This window comes from Mustela nivalis, assembly GCF_964662115.1.
Source record: "Mustela nivalis genome assembly, chromosome: 10".
NCBI lineage: Eukaryota > Metazoa > Chordata > Mammalia > Carnivora > Mustelidae > Mustela > Mustela nivalis.
The window spans coordinates 12,095,125-12,110,725 of NC_139029.1; the positions used below are offsets into that span (position 1 = coordinate 12,095,125).

General features: G+C 54.2%; 1 protein-coding gene across 1 annotated transcript in view; it reads left to right on the forward strand.

Moving 5' to 3' along the window:
* The window catches only part of IGSF21 (immunoglobin superfamily member 21), a 232,699-nt gene extending 217,830 nt beyond the window's left edge, over positions 1-14,869 (forward strand). The window contains exons 5-10 of the mRNA XM_082687603.1: positions 1,270-1,385; positions 4,245-4,719; positions 12,771-12,856; positions 13,256-13,448; positions 13,819-13,857; positions 14,639-14,869. Of these exons, the coding sequence (XP_082543729.1) occupies positions 1,270-1,385; positions 4,245-4,719; positions 12,771-12,856; positions 13,256-13,448; positions 13,819-13,857; positions 14,639-14,712 (983 nt within the window). The 3' untranslated portion in view covers positions 14,713-14,869. The remainder of the gene's footprint in view (positions 1-1,269; positions 1,386-4,244; positions 4,720-12,770; positions 12,857-13,255; positions 13,449-13,818; positions 13,858-14,638) is intronic.
* The last annotated feature ends 732 nt before the right edge of the window (positions 14,870-15,601 follow it).

Sequence of the window (15,601 nt, forward strand, 5' to 3'; positions counted from 1 at the left end):
TTTACACATCTAGTAACTCACTCATCCTTCACGGACGTCTGCCCAGTCTGACTCCTGTTTTGCAAATTGCGGAACTGAGGCTTACAGTTTGGGTAACTTGCCCAAGGACATGGAGGTGGGGTGACATCTGGGATTCAGACCCAGGAGCTCCCGATGGCTCCAGCTGTGGAGCGCACAGTGCCCTGGAGCTCTGGCTTTGTCATACCAGCCAGTGGTGGCCGGCAGGCAGAGCAGAGCCGGTGGGAGATGGGACCAGCCAAGATAAGCCAACTTCCAAAAGGAAAGGAAAGCAGCAGCTTGGCCTTAAATGTCTCTCCAAGTCATGTACTCTCTGCTGTCATCAGCCTGCTCTAAATGGCCAGCCTGTCTAGCCTGAATCACCGTCTGTGTTTTCAGTCTTCGAGATGCAATTCAGATCATGTCACTGCTCCTGCCTAAAACCCTTCCATGGCTCCCCACTGCTCTCAGGACAAAGGAAAAAACTCATAACCAGTGGTGTGCTGGGAAACCCTCTTTCTGGGAGCTGGGGCAGGGGAAGGAAACACACAAAAAGCCTTATTTGTAGTGGCTGCCAATTTCCGTGGTGTAAAGACACCTGCTGTGGCCAATTTCAGGGACCAGCAGTCCAACAACTGCTTGACATCAGTCCTGAAAATGGCACAGTGAGGTCTCATGAGCTGGTAGGACCCAGCCCCAGCACAGCACTGCAAGCACTAACCGACCATCAGCGGTGCTGTCCCCCACCCTGCACATCTCTCAGGCCCCCTGGACACCACATCCTCTGGTCCCCAACTCCTTGCACGGCACCCCAGCCGCTGCCCCGGGCTGCCTCCCACCACCCCCTGCCCTGGGCCAACATGCTGCAGACCTTTGCATGTGCGGTTCCCTCCACCTGCCACACTTGTCCTCCAGCTGCTCTTGCTTCCTCAGATCACAGCATCATGTCACTCCCTCAGGCTCGGGCAGGAACCTCTCTATAGCTGTTCTACCTCCCGGTCGCTGATGCACTTTGCACATTTAACTGCATGGTCCACATTTAACCTTCGCAAGCAGGTTGTCTGCCCCAGGAGGCAGAGCCCTTGCCTGTGTGCCCAGCCCGGACATCGTTCCCACTAGAGTTGATGCCAATGGCACCGCTGGAGTCGAGCAACTTCCTCCACTTCCTGCTCCCAGCCCCCACCCCGGGACCTGGCCCATCATAGGTCATCTGCAAACTCTTCCCAAATCTTTCATTAAACCTCTGTCTCGCTGTGCTTCCCTCTTGGGTAGCTCCCCCCACCTCCATCGAAGTGGTGGCCGCGGACATGCCAGCCCCCTTCAGCCGCTACCAAGCCCAGAACTTCACGCTGGTCTGCATCGTGTCCGGAGGGAAACCAGCGCCCACAGTGAGTACCGTGGAGTGCCCAGTCCCTCCCCAGCCCCTGCTGGACCACCCTTCTCGGTGACTTGTCCAGCTGGCCATGTCACCGCAGTGCCCACTTTGCAGAATAAAGGGAGAGGGTGTGGTCTCCATAAGTTAACTCAGCGCCATCTGCCCAGGTCTGAACCCATCCACTCATCTGACCCCCTTGCCCTAGGTGTCCATGTGTCTGCCTTGCTCCCAAGATCCCGGCACAGACAGCCCCATTTTTTCTGGACCCTCGAGTTCCAGAACTACACATGCATCTTTAGAGGAGCTCGGCATCAAGCACACTCCTGCCCCAGTTACTGAGCAGGATGGAGACAAATGAGACCCAGAGAGGGGAAAGGACATGTCCCGAGTCACCCACTCCAGCTCCAAGTCCACTGTGGAGAAAGAGGGGCAGGAGGAACGACAGAAGGAGGGAAGAAAGGACAGAAGGAAGACGAGAGAGAATCCCTTTTTGGTCCAACTCTGTATTAGACTCAACCTAACTGCTTCAAGATCTTTCACCCCAGCTCACGAGTCATTGTCATGGCCACTCCGAGGGGTGGGAGGCACTAAGCTGGAGAACTGGGTTCTAGCCCCGGCCCTGCCACATGCACTGAATGACCTTGAGCAGAAACCTCTGCCCCTCAGGTTCTGCAAGGAGGTTTAGGAAGGGGATAACATTAAAATTTTCAGCTTTAAAAAATATTTATTTATTTATTTATTTATTTATTTGAGAGAGAGGGTGTTGGTGAGCAGGGCAAAGGAAGAAGGGGAGAGAGACTCCCAGCTGAGTACAGAGCCCAACATGGGGCTTGATCTCAAGACCCTAGGCTCTTGAACTGAACTGGACTGAGCCCCCCAGGAGCCACCAGATTTTGAGATTTTTAGAAGCAACAGGACCTATTTGGCCTCAATGAGATACAGGAAGCCTCATGTATAAAACGTTTAAAAGTGAAGGAAGGGCAAGTTGCCCTTCCTCCAAGAGAATTGTATAACAGTCCTGCCCCTGTGAGTTTCATACATCACTAGGATCAATGAGGGGCCAAGGCTGGAGTGGAGGATGGGTAGGGTTAGAGTTCAAGGTGGGGAGACAAGGCATTCTAGAGCCCGATCTGTCTCACAGGTATGATGTAATGGGGTGACCCGGGGGCCCAGGCTAACTTGACTCCAGGACCTGGGTGCAGATAGACCCAGCTTCTTAGGGCAGGGCAGGAAAGAGGTGCAGAGAGACCCAAGACAGGGAAAGAGGCAGGTGCACCCAGGCACAGGTAGAGCAGTAGGCAGGGATGGGGAGACAAGCCTTTGGTGGCGCCCATATGCTGCCACCTTGTAGTCCCAAGGAAACAGATTAAAAAAAAAAAAAAAGGCATTTTAAACCCACTGATTGGTGAGAGCAGGATTTGGCCCCCAAGTTTCCCCCTTTGGAACCCCAAAGAGGTCTGGCCTTCCTATAATCAGACAAGCTGGTCTTTTTCTCCAAAGAACAACTTCTTTTCCAGAAGATACAAAGAAAGGTTCCTTACAGCCTCGGGGCTGCGGGAAGACTCCCCACCCCCAGCCCCTGCCTGCGCCTGCCATTTAAGATACGGCAATAAAATACTCAATTTCACATATCTATGTAGTTGAATACAGATATAGATGTTAAAGGCATCTTTCTCTCTCTCCACACAGACACACACACACACACACACACACACACACATAGGATCCTTAATTCCCCACATTCCAGGCATCGCACATGTGCCTGGGATGTCAGAACTTAAAAGAATTCTTTGGTATAAATTACAAATCTGCTTTTGAAGCACTTTTCAAAAAGAAAGAAAGAAAGAAAGAAAAATCCAAAGCAGGTTTTTACGTGCATATGGGATTCTTTGTTGGAGCTATAAACGCTGAGAGGTTCTCCCTGTCCCCCATTTCATTCCCCACCACTCCCTCCTCCTCCTGCCCACGACCCACTCCCTTTCCCCTCAGCCACAGCCCCCCCCCACTTCTCCTTCCCTCCTCACCCCTAACCCCCCACTTCTTCCTGCCTCTACCGCAGTCCCCCTCCCCTCTCCCTCCCCCCAACCCCCCTCTCTGTTTCTCAGCATCCTCCTCCCTCCCCTCACCTGCACCAGCATCCCCAGAAAGCTGCTTCCTGCTCTCCTGTCTCCCTGTCTCCCATCGATTTATTTATCTGATTTATTAAAGAAATACACCCAATCCCCACAGGCCTCTGGGCGCCTGTACCAAAATAAAAAGACAGCAAATTAAATTAAATGCCGCCTCTCTGAACTTGAATTCCCCATTAGCAGAGAAAGCGAGCAGACTCGGGCTTTAGTCTCATCCCCGCACGCCGCGCCCTCCCACACACTCGCACCTGTTTCCTTCCTTCCGGTCCAAACCTCTAAAAGGCGCCCACGCTGAGATCCTTTCCTCTTCATTCTTAATCCGAAGGCTCCTTTCCTCTCTGGTGGCCGCCCACTTTCTCCCTCTTCCGCAGGCTGTCCCCAGGTGGGCAGGGGCGGGCTGCCTGGAGCCCAGGTGGCTGCTGCGGGCCCCTGTTTGGGGACACCATGTCACTTAAGCATCCAACAGCCCCGACCAAGGAGTCTGTGCTCTTATTCCCCTTTACAAGCGAGGAAACGGGGGCTCGGAGAAGCTCACCTGCTGGTAAAGAAGATGCCCTCAACCTCTGCCGCCAGGGGCTGTGGGTCCCCGTGGACCTGAGCTGACTCGTGCTGGGGGTGCCGGAGGGAACTGGAGGAGGAGGTCTCGAAGGAAGTGGCATTCTCTGGCTGGTTCCTCTGAGAAGCCATGGGGAGGTCGAGGTCATTCCCACCCAGTCTCTCCCACACACTCCTTGCAATTTCAGGTTTATTTCAAACGCGATGGGGAACCCATAGAGGCTGTGCCCCTGTCCGAGCCGCCTGCTGCAAGCTCTGGTCCCCTCCAGGACAGCAGGCCCTTCCGCAGCCTCCTGCACCGCGACCTGGATGACACCAAGATGCAGAGGTCACTGTCCCTGCTGGACGCCGAGAACCGGGGCGGGCGTCCCTACACAGAGCGCCCCGCCCGCAGCCTGACCCCGGACCCCAGCATCCTCTTCCAGCCCACCACGGAGAACGTCCCAGAGACGGTGGTGAGCCGCGAGTTCCCGCGCTGGGTCCACAGCAACGAGCCCATCTACTTCCTGCGCCACAGCCACGCCCCCGGCAGCGACGGCACCGTGGAGGTGCGCGCCCTGCTCACCTGGGCGCTGAACCCGCAGATCGACAACGAGGCCCTCTTCAGCTGTGAGGTCAAGCACCCAGCGCTGTCGATGCCCATGCAGGCAGAGGTCACGCTGGGTAAGACTTGGTGGGTGACGTGCTGCCGCCGCCCCCACCCCCAGCGGAACTGGGTGGCGGGGAGCCTGGACGCAGGGTCCTTGGCTGGCGGGATGTTGGGGGGAGGTGGAGCAAACAGGAGGCAGGCACAGATCAGAGCTGGGGTTCTGAAGATTATTTATTTATTTATTTGAGAGAGAGCATGAGTGAGCAAGATGGGGTGGCGGGGAGACGCAGACTCCCCACTGAGCAGGGAGCCCCATGCGGGGCTCCATCCCAGGATCCCAGGATCATGACCTGAGCTGAAGGCAGACGCTTAACCGACTGAGCCACCCAGATGCCTCCAGAATCTTCAGAAGTTCCTGGGCTGGATTGGGGAACATGGGGAGGGGTCCCAGGGAAATCAGGGAAGTTTGCGGGAACGCAAGAGGTCGGGGGAATTTGGTCCATCAGGATCAAGAATATGGAGAGTCAGAGAAGTTTGCTGAACCTGTGATTGCTCAAAGTAAGCAGATGAGGATTGGAAGGTGGACATTGTGGCCCCGTAGTCTCGCTTATAGCCTCTCACTGTGCCTCCTCACGCACCCACTGGGGTGGGCCACCGTCCTGAGCCCTGTTCGCTTGTCATTCCATGGAGACTTCATGAGCAGCCCCTACAGGACAGCCCCGGTGCTAGACGCTGGGACCTTGTCAGCCTGGAGCCCACCCCCACTGCTCTCTCTGGACCCTCTGTGCTTCCCACTGTTCTTTCTCGCATTCGATCCTCCCTGCCCTCCAGACAGAACCTGCCCTGGGCAGGGAAGCACAGCAGCTGTAACTCTTTCTTGGGCAGCTTTTCCCAAGAAAGCCTTCCCCAGGTCCTCTTGCCCAAGCATTGACTTCCCGAGACAGTGCCCTGCCCCATCCCCACCGAGAGCGAGAAAGCCCAGCCAAGGACTCCAGAGCAGCCGAAGGGATGAGCTTGCAGTTCATATCTCCCACCTCCGTGATGGTGAGGAGGGGGTGCTGCTGCGGGCCTGCCCCACCCCCTTCCCACCTGCACCCCACGCCCGATTAAAGCACTCACCTGCCCTGTCCTTGATCCCACACGGTTCTCTTGATGGGAGCACCCCCCACCTCCATCATCAGAGCAAGGCCGAGGCCCACCGACAGACAAGGGGCATGCACGGGCATGGCTGTGCCCCCCAGGGAAGTGGGGAGTGGGGGACACAACAGGGCCACAAGGTACAGTGGATGAGTAGAATTCCCTGGCTGGCTTCCCATCAACCCTTAACTGCTGCCTGTTGGGGTGACCTCAGGCCTCATGATCCTGAGCATCAGTTTTCTGACCTATTGAATGCAGCGAGTAATTGGGACCTCATAAATGACAGGGGCCCGGGTCTATACAAGATGATTTCTGCACAAGGTCTCCTTGCGCCTGTGCAGTGGGCCTCTAGGACAGTAAGAGATGGCATCCTCGTTCCCATGTCATAAGTGAGGGGAACCAGCCTTGGAGTACCTCCCTTATGTCACCCAGCCGGGTCTGATCTCAGGCTCACCTTCACTGCTGCCCTCTACTGCCCACCTGCTGGGCCTGTGGTGAGGATCCTCAAAGCCAGTAGGTGTAACCTGTGCAGAAAGCTCTGAACCAGAGGGGTCCCAAGGGAGCAGAGGGCCCTCTGCCTTCTGACCTTGGCTGGAAGACAGTGGAAGGGGCAAGGAGATGACCTTGGGGCAGAGAATCCAACCATCTGATTGGGACTTTGAAGGTCAGGCCAGCAAAGATCAGACCATGCTTCTCCATGAGCCTTCCTGTTCCCTCTGCTGGAACGTCCTCCCCAGCTCAAATGCCACTGCCCACAAGAAGACATGCGTGGTGGTCCCAGAACCCATCTCAGTAGGTGGCAACTACCTTCTTCCCATCAATGGAGCCAGAACCCTTGTAGTCACCCGCTTCTCCCGCTCTTTTCTCCTACCCCACGTCCAAGCCAGTACCAAGCCCTGGCAGTCCCACCAGAGAACTTGTCCCACATCTGCCACTTCTCACGGTTTCCTCTCCAACCACCCAACCCAAGCACCATCAGTCCCCGTCCGCATTCTTACAGTAGCCCCCAGACTGGTCTTTCTGCTCCCACTCTTGTCCTTTTCTGTTCTTTGTCCTGATTGATCTACTTAAAATATAAATCAGATCATGGCACAGATACACACCCACCCCTGACCCTCCAATAGTGGACAGATAGATTGATAGAACAGAATAGAGTCCAGAAATAGACCCACATAAAGAGAGTCCATTGATTTTTGACCAAAGTCCCCAGGTTGTTGAATAGGGAAAGAGAAATCTTTTTAACAGACAGCCCTGAACCACCGGAGAAGCTTAAGGACAAAATGACCCCAGGCCCCTACCTCGCATGCATGAGAGAATTAATTTGAGATGAATCCCAGGCCTAAATGTGAAACCCAACAACAGAAAGGTTTTAAAAAGCAAAACATGGAAATATAGCTTCGTGAGGTTGAGGTAGGCAGGGATTTCTTTAAAAGGTCACAAGAGGCACCAAATGAAAAATTGAAAATGACTAAATTAGCCTGAATCAAAATTCAGAGCTTCTGCTCATAAAAAGGCACCTTTAGAAGCATGAAAAGGCAAACAGCAGACCAGGAGAAAATACTCTCAAAACAGATAAATGACAAAGGACTGGCATCCAGAATATATGAAGAACTATTAAGATCAGTTATGACAAGACAGCTCAATTAAAAAAAGAATACATTAAAAAAATAAAAAAAAATTTAAAAAAGAACACATGCAGAGGACCAATAAGCATATTAAAAGGTGTATAATATCATTAATCACCAGGAAAATGAAGACTAAGGCCTCAGTGAGATACACTATGTCACAGCGACAAGAATGGCTAGTGTTGGAAAAGCCAGTGACAGCGAATGCCGGCAAGTTCCTACTCTTCTTTCTCGAATTCGAACCTCCCTGGCCAGCGCAGGCACAGAACAGGCAGAACCGTCATGCTTTGCTGCTGGGAATATAAAAGAGTACCATGACATTAGACTCTTAGTAGTTGCTTACCAAGATAAAAAAAAAAAAAAAGAACACCCCTACTTTATGACCCAGTAGTCCCACTCCTAAGTGTTTACCCAAGAGAAATGGAAACGTATATCCACAAAGATTCAGACATGAATGTTTGCAGCCACTTTATTCATCACAATGGCAACCATAAAAACCAGAAGTAAACCAAACATCCATAATTAGGAAGATGGGTGAACCAGTTTGTGGTATATTTGCACCATGAACTACTTCTGGTCGATACAAATGAAACCCTGTTATAGGCAATAATGGGGACAGAACTCAAAAACATTATCCCGAGCGAAACAAGCCAGACAGAAGAGTACATACTGCATGATTCCACTTCTGTAATAAATGTCTGGGACATAAAATCTCTGGTGATAGAAATCAAAACAGTTTCCCTGTGGGAGATGGAAGGAGGCATAAAAGAAACTTCTGGAGGGATGAGAACATTCTAGAGTTTGGGATGGTGGATACTTAGGTGTTCACGTTAAGATTCATCACACTGTGTTCTTAAGAAGAGTGTATTGCCCCATAAGACTGCCACTATATTTAAAACCAAATCTCAGCGGTGTTCACCTATCACTCCCCCCCTCTGCTCCATCTATCCAGCCACGAGGTCCCCTTCCCTCTCCTGTGAACACGCCCAGCTCAGGCCCACCTCTGTGACTTTGCACTGGCTTTCCTTTCTGCCTAGCATATTCTTGCCCCAGATAGTCTCAAGCCCTCTGCTCAGAAGATCTTTCCTTGCACACCCAATCTCAAACAGCCTTTTCCTCCTGGTCCCATCAACTCCTTGCGTGGCATTATTTCCTGGTATCACATTTATCTCAAGCTACAGGTGTATTATGTGTTTCATTATTCGCTGGATTCCCCTCTGGAATTTAAAGTCCATGTGGGCAGGGTCTATACCTGCGTTGTTCGCATGGTGCAAGGCTCAAAACAATCCCTAACATGTTACATAGTAAGCACCTGTTTAATAATTAATTCATACTTTTCTGGGTTGTTGGGATAATTAAATAAGGCAAATACACACAAAGTGCTTAGCATAGTGACAGGGTAAGTACTCAGTCAATATCAGCTACTGTTATTATTCATCATTGTATCCCCTACATTGCCCTGCATAGTAATTGACACAGATTCGGTGTAGAGTAAAGAACTATATGTAGAGAGCAGATGAGTGAATGGGTGGGTGAGTGGAATGGTAGGTTTATGGGTAGGTTTGTGATGATTGGATGGATGGATAAGTGATAGATGGATGAGTGGATGAGTAGATGGGCTAGATGGCTGGATGGGTGTGTGAGTGAGTGGGTAGGTAGGTAGATCAATGGTTGGATGGGTAGGTGGGTGGATGAATGGGTGGATGGATGATTGGGTGGATGGATGGGGGGCTAGATGGGTGGATGGTTGAGTGGGTGGGTGGATGGATGGATAGATGAGTGGGTGGATGGATGGATGGATGGATGAGTGGATCGATGGATGAATGGATGGTGAGTGGATGGATGGATGGATGAATGGTTAGGTGAATGGATGGATGAGTGGGTAGGTGAGTGGATGGATGGATGGAAGGATGGATGGTTGGATGGATGGATGGTTGGATGGATGGATGGTTGGATGGATAAGTGGGTGGGTGGGTTGACAGATGGATGGATGAATGGATGGGTGGATGGATGGATGAATGGTGGATAGATGGGTGCATGCATGGATGGATGGGTGAGTGTATGAATGGGTGGATGGATGAATGGGTAGGTGGACAGATGGATGAGTGGGTAGGTGGGTGGGTGGATGGATGGATGTTTTAGTGAACACCCAGAATTCCTGGAAAAGCCTACAGGGGCTTTTCCAAGAGATTTCACGAGGCTGCTGTAATGCTCTGGAGAGGTTAGGAGGGCAGCTTACATAATCAGGCTCTCTTGCCCTCCTCTGGGCAGATGCATGCCACTTCACATTTCATATCATAGCCTCCTATCTGTCCCCCACTATTATTTTCAGAGCAACTCCTCAAATAGTGTAATATCTATTCTCCCCGCTCACAGGTAAGGAGACTGAGGCCCAGCAATTTGAACTAACACGAACTAACACATCCAAGTCAGGCCATCAGAGAGCAGAAGCCCAGGCCCCAACCTTGGGTCTCTGGACCCCTCCTCTTTCTGGAGATCAGGAAAAGTCCAGGGGCTGAGAACATTCCTTTTGGACCTACTCAATGCTGTGTTTTAGGAGCAGGTGGTGGTGGGCAGGATTCAGTTTCCAGGAGCTTCTGGTGACTTTCAGGGTTGGGAGGAGGGGGGAGGGAAGCAGCAGCGAGCCTGGCCTGTGGAAGCAGCATTCTATAGGTAGTGGGGATTGGGGAGAGGGGCTGTTGCAGAGGCCCACCTGCTGCAAAGGCACTGGTAGTTGCAATGGCTGTCAGGATGGAGCTCAGAGGGAGGGGGGACCAGACCTCTCTCCTGTCCCCCACTGTCCCTTTGGGTCAGCTCTGAATGGGAGTCCTTGGGAGCAGGCAGCTCAGAAGCCCCAGGGGAAGCCAGCCTCTGCTTTTCCCATCCTCCCCACCTCCGGGCCTCCCTCCACAGACCTGTGTGCCACCAAGCCCTGCTCCTGTCACCCCCTTGCCTATGGCAAGGCCAGACCTCTGGCAAGCCACGACCCTCCTGAGGGCCAGGTTTAAGGCCTGCAGAATGGGTTTCCTGGTACCCAACCTCATAAGCACCAGGATGGGTGATAGGCCTGAAATGGGGTCTTGTGCATCTTAGGCTCCCTCTCCTCTCTGTCACTAGGCCTAGGCCTCGGCATGAAGGGTCAGGTGGCACACAGGACAGTGAGCAAACTGACCTGCACAGGAAAGGGGTTCACACCTCCTCAGGCGGGGTGCCCTTGTGCGCCCTCTGCTGGCTGCAGCCAGACAGTGCCATCCCAGAGGGACAAAAAGAGCAGAAGAAATAACTCAGGGCCACTTTTCCCTGTGCGGGGCTTGCACCCACAAACTCACTTCACAGCCCTTGAGGGTCAAAAAAGAACGGGAGGAAGCTTCTTGACCCCCGTCCCAGGCCCTGCCAGGCCTTGGTTTCCTTACAGGGACAATCCAGAGGTCGGGAAGTTCTAGGAGGTGCTGCACAAGGTGTGGTGCGCAGTAGACTTCAGGCCAAGGCCAATGTCAGCCCTGCACACCACCGCCTCCCAGACCACCAGCACAGTGGGGCGGGTGGCTGTGAGAGTGTGTGCAAAGGTTGCTCTTATTGTTGTCATTGTGCACCTGCGAAAAGCAGGTGCAGTGACTGGCCCAAGGCCACACGCCCTAGACCAGAACCTGCCCTGGGATCCCAAGAGCCAGGGCTCCTTTCTCCCCTCCATGGGCGGAGATGGTAGCTGAAGCCTTCCCTGCGCTCCCCCTCTTCCCACCCATGCTTCCCTCAGCCCCATGTGGCACTTTAGATTCCTGGCTCATGATTTAATTAATAGTCCTTTAGTTTCGTTCTTGCAGAATGAACTTGGGAGTGCCTGGGGGACCACCCACATTGGCTGGCTGCTTGGATTTCTTCGAGGAGAGCCCAGTGGGAGGGAGAGGCTGGGGACGAGGCAAGGCCAGGTGGGGGCGATCCCAGGCCAGCCCCAGGGCCTGGGACAAAGCTTTTCTCCTGCTCCCTCCCTTGGAAGATGTTCACCAAGAAGGCACGGAGTGGAGGGTGGTCTTCTGCGCCCTTCCTTCAGCCCAGGAAGCCCCAGCCCCCACAGCCCCTGAACTTCGGCCTCGGCCCCAGGTTCTGGCTGTTCCTTCCCCAGAACCCTCCTCCTGAGTTTCGTGTCTTCACTGAAATGTCAGCTCCTGGGAAGGGCCTCTGGCCACCACTCACCCTCGGTGCGACTGCAGGACTCTCATGTTTTCGTGCCTTCCGTCTACGTGCTTGTTTGCACACGGACTGTCTGCCCTACAGAAGCGTATGGCCCTGGCCAGCAGGTGCTCCCAGCTCCACCCAGAGTCAGGCACGGGAGTGGCTCAGGAATGACCTGTTGAACAACTGAAGGCATGAATCTGGAAGAAAGAACCCCAGGAAGCATGAGGATTAGCTCCATGGGTGACCTTGGATAAGCCTCTTTTAAAACCTATGTGCCTCGGTTTCCCAATCTGAACCCAAGGGGACAGGCTCTGAGGCCCCACTGGTTGCCCCAGCAGCTCTCTTAGCCCTGCTTTTCTCTTGTGTATCGGATAGCAAGGACCCTGGGTGTCGTGCTGTCAGGCTCAAGCTCTAAAGGGCCTTGAAAGAAGAGAAACAAGAATGGGAGGAGAAAGGGAAGACAAAGGCCCACGGAAGGGAATGTTCCCTCCACACCTGTCTGCCTCCCCTGCCACTTCCAACCTAGGGATTTCAGAAAACCCCACTGGGCAGATTACCTAGTAGAAGGAGCCCTGGAGCAGAGGGGAGAAGAGCTGAGCTCTGTCCTGGCTCCTCCTCACTGTGTGACCTTTGGCAAGTCACTTGCTCTCTCTGGGCGTAGTGAACCCAGCTGGGCAGGGGACAGGAACAGCAGAGTCCCGCCTCACCAGGGTTTAGTGCAGGTGGGAGTTTGGGGTGCCTCAAGCGGTCAAGGCTGTGGAAATAGTCGCCCCCCCCCCCCATTAGCGGCTGAGTCATTTCTGCGGTAGACTTCTTTTGAGACATCCCTGACTCCACTGTCCACTGGGCTTCTCTGCCTTGACCCTGGTCACACTGGCTTGTGTCTGTCTTTCATCCCTACTGAGAATGAACCCCACAAGACGTGGTTTTCTGGGCACCCCTGAATACCCAGCTCTCGGACAGGCTCTGGCTGACTGCAGGGACGCAGGAACGGAGTATGAACGAGTGCAGGTGCGAATGAATGGACCGGCACCCCCAGAGCTCCTGGTTCTGTGGCAGCTGATCCCAAGGACACTCACCACTGGACTAGAACTTCCTCTTCCATTTTCCCTGAGCCTCCTTTCCTTGCTCAGTCTCCCCTTCCCCGTACCTACGTACAGCTCTCTGACCTGGCCTTCTTCTCCCTACAGTTGCCCCCAAAGGACCCAAAATCATGATGACGCCCAGCAGAGCCCGGGTTGGGGACACAGTGAGGATTCTGGTCCATGGATTTCAGGTCGGCCGCTCCCTGAGCATCCGGGAGGCTGGTGGGAGGGGGTACGGGCGCCAGGGGGCACAGGCATCCCAGGCGGCATCTCCAAGAGCCTTCCCTTGACCTTCAGCACTTGCAGCAGGCCCCAGGGTCATGGCCTGTGGGGCAAAATTGGGCTTGATGAGGAATGGCAAGATGTGCGTGCATTTTGCTCTCCCATCCGGAGCTCACAGCAGACACAGCTCCTGGACCCTGACCGTCTGTTGAGTCTTAGAGTCCTTCTCTCCCTGGTGTCCCGGGGCAGCCACTCCCAACCCATGGGATGGCCTTGTGTTTCCAGCCCTGGCCATGCCAGGCTTCTGACCCCCTTCCTGCACTGGGTCCTCCTGTGACCTGACTCCCGCCCCGTCCTGACCCATACAGAATGAAGTCTTCCCGGAGCCCATGTTCACATGGACACGGGTTGGAAGCCGCCTCCTGGATGGCAGCACCGAGTTTGATGGGAAGGAGCTGGTGTTGGAGCGGGTTCCCGCTGAGCTCAACGGCTCCATGTACCGCTGCACCGCCCAGAACCCCCTGGGCTCCACCGACACACACACCCGGCTCATTGTTTTTGGTACGCCGTCCTGACTGGGGATCGGAAGGACGACCAGGGGCGGCCCTGGCTTGAGCTGTCTCAGGGAGGAGGGAGCATCAAGGGACGCTGGGGATCCCCTAAATTGGGCCCGAGAGGATGCCCTATGTGAAATACTAGAGTTCCGTGCTGGAAACCAGAGAGCTCTGGGTTTGAATCCCAGACCCAGCACTTCCTATCTGGGCAACCGTGGGCAAGCTGCCTAACCTCCCTCAGTTTCTGCATCCGTAGAACCCACTGAGGCTTTCCGTTGTACTGAGAGCTCACACGGTGGGGGCTGGGTACCGGGGAGCTCTTTTACCAAGTTCTGAATGCTGCCCCCATCCGCTTCTCTTCCTGTTCTTTCTAACAGAAAACCCAAATATTGCAAGAGGAACAGAGGACTCCAATGGTAAGTCCTCACTCTCAGAGCTGTTTGCCTGAAAGCAAGTGAGTTGCAAGGCTCCAGGACGCCCTGGTTCCCCAGCTGCCCCATCGCATCCCCTTGCCGTTCCCTGGAGCCTCAGGCAGGCACCTGTCCTCCAGTTCAGCAGTCTGGGTCAGAGGCGGTCAGGAGTGGGTGCTGAGGCAATAAGGGGGCACTCAGAAACCCAAACCAGCCAGTGGGGATTTCCAGGGACCTAATGTGCCCCCTTTCCTCCCCAACACTGTTATCCACAATGAACTCCAGCTCTCTTAGCTCAGAGAACTTAGTGTCCTGGCCCCAAGAGGATGTGTCCAGAATTGACCATAGGGTTGTGCCTGCTCCCCCACCGGGCTCAGGACCACTCCATAGGACAGTCAGGTGCCCCGGCTGGAGACTTTGATACTGTCGTCCTGGAGCTGCCACCCCACGGCACCCAGACCCTGCCCCCCAGCCCACCAGCCCTCTCCTCCTCACACTGAGCCCACTGCACATTTCACAATGGAAGTCCCTGCACCTGGTCCCCACTGGATGATCCCATGGCCACCAGGCTCAGCCCAGCAGCCCCGGGACAGAGAAAAGATCACACCCATTTTGGTGCGACAGGTGGCAGAACTGGGATTTGAACCCAGTACATCCTGTTGCTGAATCCAGACTCTGTGCGGGGGCCCTTTGAAGCTCTGCCATTCCGGGATCCACACCCTGCACACCCACCCGGGTCGGTGGACCTGACCTTGACCTTGACCCTCCTCCATGCCGCCCAACCCAGGTTCCGCTTCTGGCCCTCCCGGCGTCCGGCTCACCTTGGTGCTCGCCCTGACAGTGGTCCTGGAGCTGACGTGAAGGCTTGGCCCCCACTCCGGCTACTCCACCCAGCACTGACATCTCTGCGATCGGTTTTCATTTCTTTTCTAAACTATTTCCAGTCTGTTCTTAGTCTCTTTCTGTCTGTGTCTTGGCTTCTTCAGTCAGTTTAATTAAAACAGAACAATTTTCCCCACCTTCGTCTGTGGCTCTGAATTCTTCATTTATTGGGTGACCGCAGCTGTTGGGACGGGCACTGGGGAGGGGTGAGGAGCACACGGAAGAGACGCTCCTCCCAGGAAGGGGAGCAGAGCTGTACCTCATTACCTTCCCCCAGGCTTGGCTGACAGATGCGGGAAGTAGCCGGAAACTACCAGAAAAGCCAAGCCTCCTTGGGGCCAAGAGTAACAGTCAGCAGTTGCAATAGTGCTGTATACCAAACCAACCCAAACCTCAGTGGTAGGCAACAATGCACATTTATGATTATTATGATCAGGTTCAGGATGAAGCTATTCCACTGATCTAGTTGGCTCATGGCAGGTGCGTTGCATGTGGGAGTGAGTGGACCAGCACCTCTCAAAGGCCCAGCTGTGGGACTAGTCCTGTGCTAGTCATCCAGGCTGCAGAGACAGGCAAAATGTGCTCTTACCCTGAAGGAGCTCATGATCCAGTGGGGGGAAAACATTTACCCAACCAGCCAAGGTAAGTCAGTGGGATGAACATTCGGCAGACCGCCCCCCACCCAGGGTTGTGGAGCACTGACTTGGGAGAGATTCATCCCGTTGGGGTAAGGGAGGCAGGTCAGAGGAAGCCAAAGAGAACAGATGCCAGATAGACGCCAGAAGCCAAAAGAGAGGTTGGCCAGGCAGAGAATGGAGGAGAACATTCTAGACAGAGGGAACGGGATGAGCAAAAGCTTAGAGGGAGG